The sequence below is a fragment of the Embiotoca jacksoni genome, unplaced genomic scaffold, assembly GCF_022577435.1.
Source record: "Embiotoca jacksoni isolate LCO1_2020_lvr unplaced genomic scaffold, fEmbJac1.0.p SCAF_100, whole genome shotgun sequence".
NCBI classification, from domain to species: Eukaryota; Metazoa; Chordata; class Actinopteri; family Embiotocidae; genus Embiotoca; species Embiotoca jacksoni.
The window spans coordinates 202385-214898 of record NW_027185231.1 but is presented as its reverse complement, the minus strand read 5'-3'; the positions used below and the strand labels follow the sequence as shown (position 1 = coordinate 214898).

The following is a 12514-nucleotide window of genomic DNA, read 5'->3' as shown; positions in this document are numbered from 1 at the left end:
TTTCTCAGTTTCAACATTTGATATGTTGTCTTTGGTCTATTTTTTTAATTAAATTCAAGTGTACAGACTGTAAATGCAATCAAAGACAATGTAATATATATAATCAACAGTCAATAAAGTCATTGGAATCATTCCAGTTGATCATTGAGGTGTAACAATAGTAAAAACTGACGTCACATTCAGGAAGGTGAGAATCTGAAACCTGCAGCTACTTGGGAAAAAAACATGCAGAAATAAAATAACAGTAAAGAAATCATAAAAAAAATAATACTAATAATACATTAAGAAAAACGAAATAAAACAATAACAAATAAAAGGGAAAAATTATAAATAAACATAAAATAAATAATCAATAAAAAATAAACCAATAAGAAAAAAAGAATGATAAGAAATGATCAAATAAAAATGCAATTGGAAAATCAAAGCCTATAAAATTAGACAATACTTTTCGGTGTAAGAACTAAAACAAAAACACATAAATAATAGAAAATAAAATGAAACTGACAAAAAGAGAAAATGAGAAAAAGAAATACAGAAATAAAAATAAGGAAATCTTACAAAATTTGTCCACGTTGAGAAAAAAACTCCAGAAAAAAATATAGAAATAAGAACAAAGAAAATAAAAACATATAAAACATAAAATAAAACCCAGATAAAAAAACAACAACTGAAAAATAAAAATAAAGTTTGACTAACAGGTCAGCTGTTGGCTGTATTTTCATCTTTTCGCCACATGGGGGCGCCTCAAACTTTCCTCCTGGTCAGGATCGTTGGTCACGTGATGCAGACTGTTCAGTGGTGAAAACATGATTATTTTATTGTTATTTTACTGTTTACATCACTATTGTTTTCGTTTTCTCTAATTTATTTTGTTTTCATTTTAATGTCAGTGACGGTTTAATCCAGATGCGACGTCAGACTGAGCTGACTAAATCAGCGCTGATCAAACACTTATCAATGATTAATAAACAGTAATCAATGATTGATCAGCTGTGGACGATAAAGGGGCGTCACAGATTGACATCTGCAGCAACCACGCCCCTTCCTTGAGTTACCACAAACACTCCGGAAGTTTGTTGAATTAGCCTTCAAAATAAAGATTCTGCCCTATTCTGGGTGTGAGGACAGAGTAAAGACAATAATGATTATTGTTTTTATTAAAAACATTATATTTAATGTGTATTTATTTCTGTTACTTTATAACTTTTATTTATCGATGTTTAAGTTTATTGTTTTATAGTCCTGAATTTTTTTTAAATTATAAATCTTTATAAAGTTTCTTGTTTATTTTGGCTCTTATTTTTGTGTTTAATATTTTGCCTGTGAAGCACTTTGTGCTGCATGTTTGACTGAAATAAATAATAATAGTAATAAAGCTAAGTTGATGTATGATGTAAATAAAGTAGAAATCAAAGTGAGAACGTAGTGTGATGATGTAATAATCGTAGATTCAATAATGATTAATGTTTCACAGTTCATCAGTTTATGAAAAGAGTTTAATAAATAATCGTGTCTACATGACAGTTTGCGCCTTTTATGTTTTATTTTGAAATCCCTGAGCGGAAGTGTAACGACTCATTTCGTCACCTTGACAGTTTTGTGTCTGAAGCAGCGACAGGAAAGTTTGTCGAGTCTCTCGGTGACTTCTAACCTTCATCTTCTGTTAAACACGCTTTAAACTTTCCAGCGGACTCTTTGTCACAACTTCTCTGAGCAGCGGGACCTTTTCGTGTCTTTCCGCCGGTGACCTGAAGGACTCGGAGAGACTCGGAGCCGCTGCGCTGCTAACTGTAGCAGTTAGCGTCACTTACTGTAAACCCGAGCGGACCAGGAAGCTAACTGAGCTAACTGCTACCTGACGCTGACGGAGCTCCGACTCTCTCCGACTCTCTCCGACTCTCTCCGACTCTCTGTCCGGTTGTTCGGCTTCTTTCCGGGGGTTTTCCGTGTAAATCTGACCGAATCTCTGCGGTGAGAACTTTGAAACTTTCCTGCCAACTTGAAGGGGATGGAGCCCGGCAGCAGCTAACAGTCCGAACCGGAGGAGCCCTGAAACTTTCCTCTCCGCTGTTTTTAACGACCTGATCCCGGAGCCCGTCGGTCACGATGCCCGGAGACTCTACCGGGAACTTCAACCTCCTCCACCGGACCTGCAAGCTGGTGGTGCTGCTCTGCTTCCTCCACATCTCCGTCACTGTCGTCTTCTACGTCCGCTCCCTGGACATCCGGTTCGCCTTCGTCCAGAACCAGCAGTCTCACAACACCAGCACTCAGCCGAACCGGGACAGAAGCACCGCCCTGCCGCCAAGAACCGAACCGAAGCAGGCCGACCCCAAGAAGGAGGTGGCCGGGCTGCAGGAGTCCGCAGCCCCGCAGGCGGAGAAGAAGCTGGAGAAATGCCCGGAGACGTCCCCCCTGCTGGGTAAGACCGGTCCCGGTGGGTCACATGAGACCCAGTCCAGTTACTGAAGTACTGCAGAACTCTTTAGAAGTCTGGGTTCTACTGGGGGAACAGTCTGGGTTCTACTGGGAGAGCCAAGTCTCAGTAGTTCCTTCTGTGTTTTCCAGATGTGAGACACGTGAACCAATCAGAGCCTGAGTACCCCCCCCCCCTTCGGTGAAGCGTGGTGTCTTTACTTTTACATTGAAACAGGAACAGGAAGTGAGCTGGTTCTGGCTCACTGAACTGAGACGTGTTCATCATGTTCTCATGTTGAGGAACCTGGGTTCTTCCATCCAGAGGATCTCAGCCTCGTGTGATCATGTTTGTCTGTGAAGACAGATGACAAGAACCTGGATGTTGGACCTGGTTCTGGTTCAGGAACCTGCTGGTTCTGATGTGGTCTGTTGAAGATCTGTATGTTCTGTGTTCTCTGTATGTTCTCCATGTTCTGTGTTTTCTGTATGTTGTCTATGTTCTCTGTATGGTGTCTGTATGTTCTCTATGTTCTGTTTTCTCTATGTTCTGTGTTCTCTGTATGGTGTCTGTATGTTCTCTATGTTCTGTTTTCTCTATGTTCTGTGTTCTCTGTATGGTGTCTGTATGTTCTCTATGTTCTGTTTTCTCTATGTTCTCTGTTCTCTGTATGGTGTCTGTATGTTCTCTATGTTCTGTATTCTCTGTATGGTGTCTGTATGTTCTCTATGTTCTGTTTTCTCTATGTTCTCTGTATGGTGTCTGTATGTTCTGTGTTCTCTGTATGGTGTCTGTATGTTCTGTTTTCTCTATGTTCTGTGTTCTCTGTATGGTGTCTGTATGTTCTGTTTTCTCTATGTTCTGTGTTCTCTGTTCTCTGTATGGTGTCTGTATGTTCTCTATGTTCTCTGTTCTTTGTATGGTGTCTGTATGTTCTCTAAGTTCTGTTTTCTCTATGTTCTGTGTTCTCTGTATGGTGTCTGTATGTTCTGTTTTCTCTATGTTCTGTGTTCTCTGTATGGTGTCTGTATGTTCTGTTTTCTCTATGTTCTGTGTTCTCTGTTCTCTGTATGGTGTCTGTATGTTCTCTATGTTCTCTGTTCTTTGTATGGTGTCTGTATGTTCTCTAAGTTCTGTTTTCTCTATGTTCTGTGTTCTCTGTATGGTGTCTGTATGTTCTCTATTCTCTATGTTCTCTGTTCTCTGTATGGTGTCTGTATGTTCTCTATGTTCTCTATTCTCTATGTTCTCTGTATGGTGTCTGTATGTTCTCTATGTTCTGCGTTCTCTGTATGGTGTCTGTATGTTCTCTATGTTCTCTATTCTCTATGTTCTCTGTATGGTGTCTGTATGTTCTCTATGTTCTGTGGTCTCTGTATTTTATTTTATTTATTTATTTATTTTTTAAATTTCACTTTATTAATCCCCGAGGGGATGGTGTCTGTATGTTCTGTTTTCTCTATGTTCTGTGTTCTCTGTTCTCTGTATGGTGTCTGTATGTTCTCTATTCTCTATGTTCTCTGTTCTCTGTATGGTGTCTGTATGTTCTCTATGTTCTGTTTTCTCTATGTTCTGTGTTCTCTGTATGGTGTCTGTATGTTCTCTATGTTCTCTATTCTCTATGTTCTGTATTCTCTGTATGGTGTCTGTATGTTCTCTATGTTCTGTTTTCTCTATGTTCTCTGTTCTCTGTATGGTGTCTGTATGTTCTGTTTTCTCTATGTTCTGTGTTCTCTGTATGGTGTCTGTATGTTCTGTTTTCTCTATGTTCTGTGTTCTCTGTTCTCTGTATGGTGTCTGTATGTTCTCTATGTTCTCTGTTCTTTGTATGGTGTCTGTATGTTCTCTAAGTTCTGTTTTCTCTATGTTCTGTGTTCTCTGTATGGTGTCTGTATGTTCTCTATGTTCTCTATTCTCTATGTTCTCTGTTCTCTGTATGGTGTCTGTATGTTCTCTATGTTCTGTGTTCTCTGTATGGTGTCTGTATGTTCTCTATGTTCTCTATTCTCTATGTTCTCTGTTCTCTGTATGGTGTCTGTATGTTCTCTATGTTCTGTGTTCTCTGTATGGTGTCTGTATGTTCTCTATGTTCTCTATTCTCTATGTTCTCTGTATGGTGTCTGTATGTTCTCTATGTTCTGTGGTCTCTGTATTTTATTTTATTTTATTTTATTTTTTTTAAATTTCACTTTATTAATCCCCGAGGGGATGGTGTCTGTATGTTCTGTTTTCTCTATGTTCTGTGTTCTCTGTTCTCTGTATGGTGTCTGTATGTTCTCTATTCTCTATGTTCTCTGTTCTCTGTATGGTGTCTGTATGTTCTCTATGTTCTGTTTTCTCTATGTTCTGTGTTCTCTGTTCTCTGTATGGTGTCTGTATGTTCTCTATTCTCTATGTTCTCTGTTCTCTGTATGGTGTCTGTATGTTCTCTATGTTCTGTTTTCTCTATGTTCTCTGTTCTCTGTATGGTGTCTGTATGTTCTCTATGTTCTCTGTTCTCTGTATGGTGTCTGTATGTTCTCTATGTTCTCTATTCTCTATGTTCTCTGTATGGTGTCTGTATGTTCTCTATGTTCTGTGTTCTCTGTTCTCTGGATGGTGTCTGTATGTTCTCTATGTTCTGTGTTCTCTGTATGTTCTATGTTCTCTGTAGTCGGTTCCTGTAGTATTAAATGTGGAACAGATCCAGATGTTTGCAGCTGTCTGTGTCTGAACTCTGTGTTCTGACATGTTGGACACGCGTAAGCGGGACATCACGCCTACAGCTGTGTTTACAGTCCAGCAGGAGGTCGTTGTCATGGAGACGACCCTGAACCTCCATAGAGTGTCTGTGCTCGGTAAGCTGCCGACCAGAGATGGTAACGAGCTTCATGATGACTTCCTGTCCGGCACAGGAAACGGGAAGCAGCCTGAGAGGAGGTTCTGTTGAATGTTCTGGTGTGTGTTCTCTGAGGTTCTGATGGAGGTTCTAGTATGTTCTCTGAGGTTCTGATGGAGGTTCTGATGAAGGTTCTGGTGTGTGTTCTCTGAGGTTCTGATAAAGGTTCTAGTGTGTGTTCTCTGAGGTTCTGATAAAAGTTCTAGTGTGTGTTCTCTGAGGTTCTGATGGAGGTTCTGGTGAATGTTCTGGTGTGTGTTCTCTGAGGTTCTAGTGTATGTTGTCTGAGGTTCTGATAAAGGTTCTGGTGTGTGTTCTTTGAGGTTCTGATGGAGGTTCTAGTGTGTTCTCTGAGGTTCTGATGGAGGTTCTGATGAAGGTTCTGGCGTGTGTTCTCTGAGGTTCTGATAAAGGTTCTGGTGTGTGTTCTCTGAGGTTCTGATGGAGGTTCTGATGAAGGTTCTGGCGTGTGTTCTCTGAGGTTCTGGTGTGTGTTCTCTGAGGTTCTGATGGAGGTTCTGATGAAGGTTCTGGCGTGTGTTCTCTGAGGTTCTGATAAAGGTTCTGGTGTGTGTTCTTGGAGGTTCTGTTAAGGGTTCTGGTTGTGTTCTGAGGTTCAAATGGAGGTTCTGATAGAGGTTCTGGTGTGTGTTCTCTGAGGTTTTGATAAAGGTGATGGTGTGTGTTTTCTGAGGTTCAAATGGCCGTTCTGATAAAGGTTCTGGTGTGTGTTCTTTGAGGTTCTGATGAAGGTTCTGGTGTGTGTTCTCTGAGGTTCTGATAAAGGTTCTGGTGTGTGTTCTTTGAGGTTCTGATGAAGGTTCTCTTGTGTATCCTCTGAGGTTCTGATGGAGGTTCTGATAAAGGTTCTGGTGTGTGTTCTCTGAGGTTCTGATGGAGGTTCTCTTGTATATTCTCTGAGGTTCTGATTGAGGTTCTGATAAAGGTTCTGGTGTGTGTTCTTTGAGGTTCTGATGGAGGTTCTGATAAAGGTTCTTGTGTGTGTTCTCAGTGGGTCCTCTGCGGGTGGAGTTCAACATCCCGGTCAGTCTTGAGCAAATAAAGAAGGACAACCCCAGCGTGCGGCCCGGTGGGCGGTTCCGACCCGCGGACTGCGAGGCGCTACAGAAGGTGGCCATCATCATTCCGTTCCGTAAACGAGACGAACACCTGAAGTTCTGGCTGCACTACCTGCACCCGGTCCTGCAGAGGCAGCAGCTGGACTACGGAGTCTATGTCATCAACCAGGTATGATGAGGTCACCCTGGGGGAGGGGCTACCGGCACGGGGGCTGTCCAGATGCATCATGGGAAACGTAGGATCCAGGGGGGGGTGTGTGTGTAACTGCTTGAAGTCCACAGTTAAAACTGTGTTCCTGTTTACTACTGCTCTTTATTTGTTTATATGTTGTCTGTTTATATGTTTGTTTGTGTTTGTTTATATCTTGTGTTTGTTTATGTTTGTTTATTTGTTTATAACTGCTTGAAGTCCAGACAGTTAAAACTGTGTTCGTTTATGACTGCTCTTTGTTTGTTTACATGATGTCTGTTTATATGTTGTGTGTTTGTTTATATGTTGTGTGTTTGTTTATTTATGTTGTGTTTGTTTGTTTATATGTTGTGTGTTTGTTTATTTATGTTGTGTTTGTTTGTTTACATGTCGTGTGTTTGTTTACATGTCGTTTGTTTACATGTTTGTTTGTGTTTGTTTATATGTTAATATGTTGTTTGTTTGTTTTTGACTCAGTTGTTCTTCTCTCTTGTTTGTGTTCTTCCTCCTCCTCTTCTTGTTTAGTTCTTCCTCACTGCTTCTCTCACTGCCCCCCCCCCCCATTCCCTCCACCCCCCCCCCACTCCTCCCTGCATGTCAGGCATTTCTGACCAATGGCTGTGGTCGCTGGAGACGCTGAGACCCGCCCCCTACTTGGTCACGCTGGTAATACGGGTTCTTTCTTCTTTTCTACCTGCTTCTACTTGTCTCTGTTTCCTGTCACATGTTCTGCTTCAGGTGAGACACCTGTTCTCTGACTAACCTCTTCAGACATGAAGTAGATGAGTGACAGTTTGTTCTGTGTGTCTGTATGAAGCAGCAGCTCGCTGCCAGGCTCCTCCTCCTCTGCCGGGGTCGGTGCTCTGACTAAACCTTCCTGCTGGAACTGCAGCTGTAGAGTTTCTGTTCCAGCATGTTGACGCCCCCGTGACAGAATGTTCCAGCACTTCCTTTCAGGTGTGTCTGTCGAGACTCACCTGGACTCACCTGTAGGGTTCAGTGCTGCAGGGTTCGGTCTGTGACCTGGCTGAAACCTCAGGCTGCAGCGGTGAAGAAATCCAACACACCCCTAGTTTTATTGTATGTATGATGTCATCACAGCAGCACACCTGTCCAGGTGAGGCTGAACCCAGAGACAAACGCGTCGAAGCAGTTGGTCCTTCTAGAGCTCGTAAACACTTCACACTGAGAGCTCGGTGCAGGTGTTTGTTGCCTAGCAACCACAGGTCTGTCTACTGCTTCACACACCTGACAGAGGAACCTGAGGAGGAGGAGCCTATCTGTCCTGTTATGAGCAACTGAGCCTGGTGTGTGATTTATTCATCCTGACTGATAGTGCACTCTTATTTTGAAATAAAGGCCAGATCAGTTTCCTGTCTCTGCTCTTTCAGAATTAAATGTAGAAATTTGACAAATAGAATGTGCAGTGACTTCCGTCGAGAGTGCGAGGCTCCGCCCTGACGTGCCTCACCTGTCACCTGTGTGTGCTTCAGGAGGGAGACGCCACCTTCAACCGGGCCAAGCTGCTGAATGTTGGCTACGCTGAGGCGCTGAAGGACTACGATTATGGCTGCTTCGTGTTCAGCGACGTGGACCTGATCCCCATGGACGACCGCAACACCTACAGGTGCTTCAGCCAGCCGCGACACCTGTCCGTGTCCATGGACAAGTTCGGCTTCAGGTGAGCCCGCCCCTCCTCGTGACATCACACTGTTTCATTTGCGCTGCTTTCAGGATCGCGGAGTTCTGCAGGACGAACCTGGACTCTTCAAATTTTAGACAAACTTTATTAATATGTTTCTGAATTACGACATGACAGAGCGATGTCACAGAACATCTGTAGATCCGACCTCAGGACTGTCCACATAAACAGGAAGTGACCTCCCGACAGTTTCTGCTGAGTCACTGTTTGAAGACACGGAGCAGCCAAACGTCTCCACATGATGGAGGTAGCGGAGACACGTCAGGTCCACTTCCTGTCAGCAGGGCAGGAGAAAGTGCTGACAGTGACACCACAGAGGAAGAGAAACACGACCCCGTGGCAAGGCTCCTCACTTCCTGCTTCCTGTTTCCTGTTGACACGCTGCAGGTGTTTCCTGAGAGGAGGAAGAGGTCCCTTCAATTCCTGTCAGTCCCAAGTTTTCGTCCTCAAAAACTGAACTAAGTTCACAGTTTTACAAAAACTTAGTCAAACAGAAAAAAGTTTAACTACTGAAACGATAAAGTAGGACAGGAAGTGATCACTTCATAAACAAACATCAATAATCAATCACAGAAATGTTCAGGATCTCCTTTTATCTTCTGATCTGAAAGACAGAAACTTCATGAAGGATTAAAGGGACGCAACCACTGTCAAAATAAGAGCTTCAATTTAACAGTCACACAATATCACAGATGATTGATCAGACTGATGGACGAGACGTGTCCTCAGGGTTCAGAGCCTCTGAGGATCCAAATGTCTGTCCTCCAGTTGTCTGTCCTGCAGATGCCTGTCCTCCAGCTGCCTGTCCTCCAGATGCCTGTCCTCCAGCTGCAGCAGACTGTCCTGATGTGTCCTTTGTCCTGCAGGTTACCTTATAACCAGTATTTTGGGGGCGTGTCCTCGATGAGTCAGGAGCATTTCCTGAAGATCAACGGCTTCCCCAACAACTACTGGGGGTGGGGGGGTGAGGACGACGACATCTACAACAGGTAGAGCTCACCTGGCGACTGCACACCTGTTCACAATGTGTTTTATTATCGTTGTTTCCTGTCACATGATGTCACCAGACAGACAGGAAGTAGGACGTGTGGACAGTTTTCAGCTTCCGCTGTGTTTCAGGCTGGCGTCTAAAGGGATGTCCATCTCCAGACCAAGCGGAGACGTCGGGAAGTGTCGCATGATCCGCCACGACCGGGACAAGAAGAACGAGCCCAACCCTCAGAGGTACCGACATACACTACACCTGACCCACCTGCAGCTACACCGTGTTATAAAACATTATTGACGTTCTTTAAAATGTAAATAAAGAATGATTGTGATTTTTTAAAAATCTTATAAACTCATATTTAATAAAAACAGACCAAAGACAACATTTCAAATCAGGAACTGAGGAGACCAGTTCCTGGAGTTTTGAAAGTGAAATATGGTCCCATTCTTGCCTGATAGAGGATTTCAGCTGCTCAACAGTTCAGGGTCTCCTTTGTTGTATTTTTCATGTCATGATGCTCCAGATGTTTTCAATGATTGACAGGTCTGGACTGCAGGAGGCCAGTTTATCAGCGGACTCTTCTACTAGAGAACCATGCTGTTGGAATACGTGCAGAATGTGGTTGGACGTTGTTCTGCTGAAATAAACAAGACCTTCCCTGAAAGAGACGTTGTCTGGATGGCAGCATATGTTGCTCCAGAACCTGAATATATCATTCAGCATTAATGCTTCCTTCCAGATGTTCAAGCTACCCATGCCATGTGTACTAATGCATCCCTGTACCATCACAGATGCTGGCTTTAGAACTGTGCACTAATAACAAGCTGGATGGTCCCTCTCCTCTTTAACCTGGAGGATGCAGCGTCCATGATTTCCAAACAGAATCTCAGATTGTGATCCATCAGACCTCAGGACAGTTGTCCACTTCACCTCAGTCCATCTTCAATGATCTCGGTCCAGAGAAGGCGGCGGTGTTTCTGGATCATGTTTCTATCTGGTTTCTTCTTTGGAGAGTTTTAACATCATTTGTGGACGCAGCGATGAACTGTGTTCACAGACGATGGTTTTCACAAGTGTTCCTGAGCCCATGCAGTGATGAACTGTGTTGTCTTTGGTCTGTTTTAAATAAAAAAAAAATGGGTTAAAATGATTTGTTTTATTAAAACATGCTGACTCACCTGCAGTGAATGAAACACTTTGTAAAACAGGAAGTGTCTCGACACTGTGACATCATGTTTTTAATAATGGATTAGTTTGCGGATGCTGTCGGAGGTTCTGATGGTTCTGGTTCTGGTTTCAGGTTTGACCGGATCGCCCACACCAGAGAGACCATGCACAAAGATGGCATCAACTCTCTGACCTACCGGGTGGTGAGCGCGGAGAAGTTCGACCTGTTCACGAAGATCTCTGTGGACGTGGGGAAGCCCTGAAGGGGCGGAGCCACGCGACGCCTCGGACACTTGAAGCTTTAAGTTCTGGTTCTGATGGGACCTGCTGGACTCTTCTTGTTTTTGCACAAACGGACAAACTGACGGTTTGTGTTGTTGTTTATCTGTGGGGCCTCCAGGACTCGTCTCCGATTGGTCAGCTGTAACCAATCAGCTGCCTCCGTCAGACACTGCTGCTGCGACACATCGAGCCTTTTATTTTGAAAATCAGTCACTTTACAGGGGCTTTACTGCTTGGGATTATGGGTAACTTGACAGGGCGGGTTTTGATCTGGTCCTGGTGCTTTGAGTGGAACTCTCTGTTTTCCAGAGACTTTGACCACATCTCATGGTCTTCCTCAGTGACTGGTCCTGACTCCTGTCTGACCCGGGTCCAGAACCAGTTTCAGTTCAGGACCAGGTCTAAACCCAACGCGAGAGAGAGTCTCAGGTGTCTCTCAGTCGGATAAAGTCAACTGATTGATTGATCAGTGATCAATGTTTCTGTTGATCAGCTTTAAACCAAAATCATCTTTAATTATTGATTCATCTGATTGATTGATGGTGTCAATCAAAGCTGCTCGTTTTAATCCAAACTGAAAAAAACCAATTGATTATCAGGACAGTTGATTGATTAGTGATTGCAGCTGTAAATCTTGATTGATTAGTGATTGATTGAGTGTGTCTAATTGTCCTTATGAGAGCTGGTGGAACCAAAGACTTTATTGATCCTGTGAATGAGGTCACCTGACTGTTGGACGAGCTCGTCGGATCATTGATGACCGATATTGATCCAGTCTGAGCGAAACAAAGTGTGTGTGTGTGATATGATGCTGTTTTCTATCCTGAATGTTTGGAGGGAAATCTCTCTGTTTATTTGTTTGTTTGTATTTGCAGACCAAAAATCTTCGTCTGTGACAGAATCACCTTTAAATGTGCCTTAAAGAGAATCCAGTGGAACACAGCCTGGTTAGACCGGTTAAACATGTTGAACTGTTGGAGTGATCTAGTGTGTAAATGTGATGATGACAAATAGAGATGAAGAACTCAACTCCGTTTGTTTGTTTGTGTGGAGAGTAAACATCTCAGAGCACACAGGAAGTTCTTTAATGAGTTTAACGGGTGTTTCAGCTGAATGAAACTTGATTGCAGATTGCCAACTTTGACTCCGCCCACCTGTCACTCAGAACTTTCAGCCTTTAAGTTCTGTAAAAACTCGTAGTTATCGTGAACAAGGAAGTTAGCTACAGAGACCAAAACTGTGTTTTATACCAAGCTGTAAATATGTTTATTTGTAAACGTGTTTATCTGTAAATGCGTTTATCTGTAAACAGACACATGAATGTAAACACAGCAGAATGACCCTTAAATAAATCAGTCAGCCACTTCAAAATAAAAGTAGTGAATAGTAGTCGCCGTCTGCTGTTTAAACTATTGATCGATGATGTCATGAGGCTTCTTGAGCTGGAAGTTTGATCTGGTCGGACATTGAGGAGGGTTTTAATTTTTTTATTACATTTAATTTAGCTAATGCTTTTATCCAAAGCGACTTACAACACCATCGGGAACAATTTGTTCGAGTTCAGTGTCTTGCTCAAGGACACTTAGGCATGTGGACAGGAGGAGCTGGGATCGAACCACCAACCTTCTGATTAGTATGCAACCCACTCTAACGACTGAGCTACAGCCTCTGATCCGGGTTCCTGAGAGTCCACGCTGGTGCTAAACAGCAGTCTGGACCTCGTGGGTCCGGTCTGGTCTGTCCCTTCTAATTGAACATGATTGATTAGTTTATATTGATAACAGGAAGCTCAGCAATCAACAAGCTTCATCT

At 43.1% G+C, this 12514-nt stretch overlaps 1 protein-coding gene across 3 annotated transcripts; it reads left to right on the top strand.

The window, feature by feature from the left end:
* Positions 1 to 1593: 1593 nt before the first annotated feature.
* Positions 1594 to 12091, top strand: b4galt1l (DP-Gal:betaGlcNAc beta 1,4- galactosyltransferase, polypeptide 1, like). Of its 3 annotated transcripts, none has more exons than XM_069173400.1 (7): positions 1594 to 2422; positions 6307 to 6542; positions 7089 to 7229; positions 8057 to 8244; positions 9132 to 9254; positions 9385 to 9489; positions 10554 to 12091. In XM_069173400.1, the coding sequence occupies exons 1-7, from the start codon at positions 2107 to 2109 to the stop codon at positions 10681 to 10683; spliced, it is 1239 nt and encodes a 412-aa protein (XP_069029501.1). In that variant the 5' UTR covers positions 1594 to 2106; the 3' UTR covers positions 10684 to 12091. The 3 variants fall into 3 exon arrangements, with proteins under 3 accessions (XP_069029501.1, XP_069029510.1, XP_069029520.1); XM_069173419.1 differs by lacking the exon at positions 1594 to 2422 and adding an exon at positions 2619 to 5253; XM_069173409.1 differs by lacking the exon at positions 7089 to 7229.
* Positions 12092 to 12514: the final 423 nt, after the last annotated feature.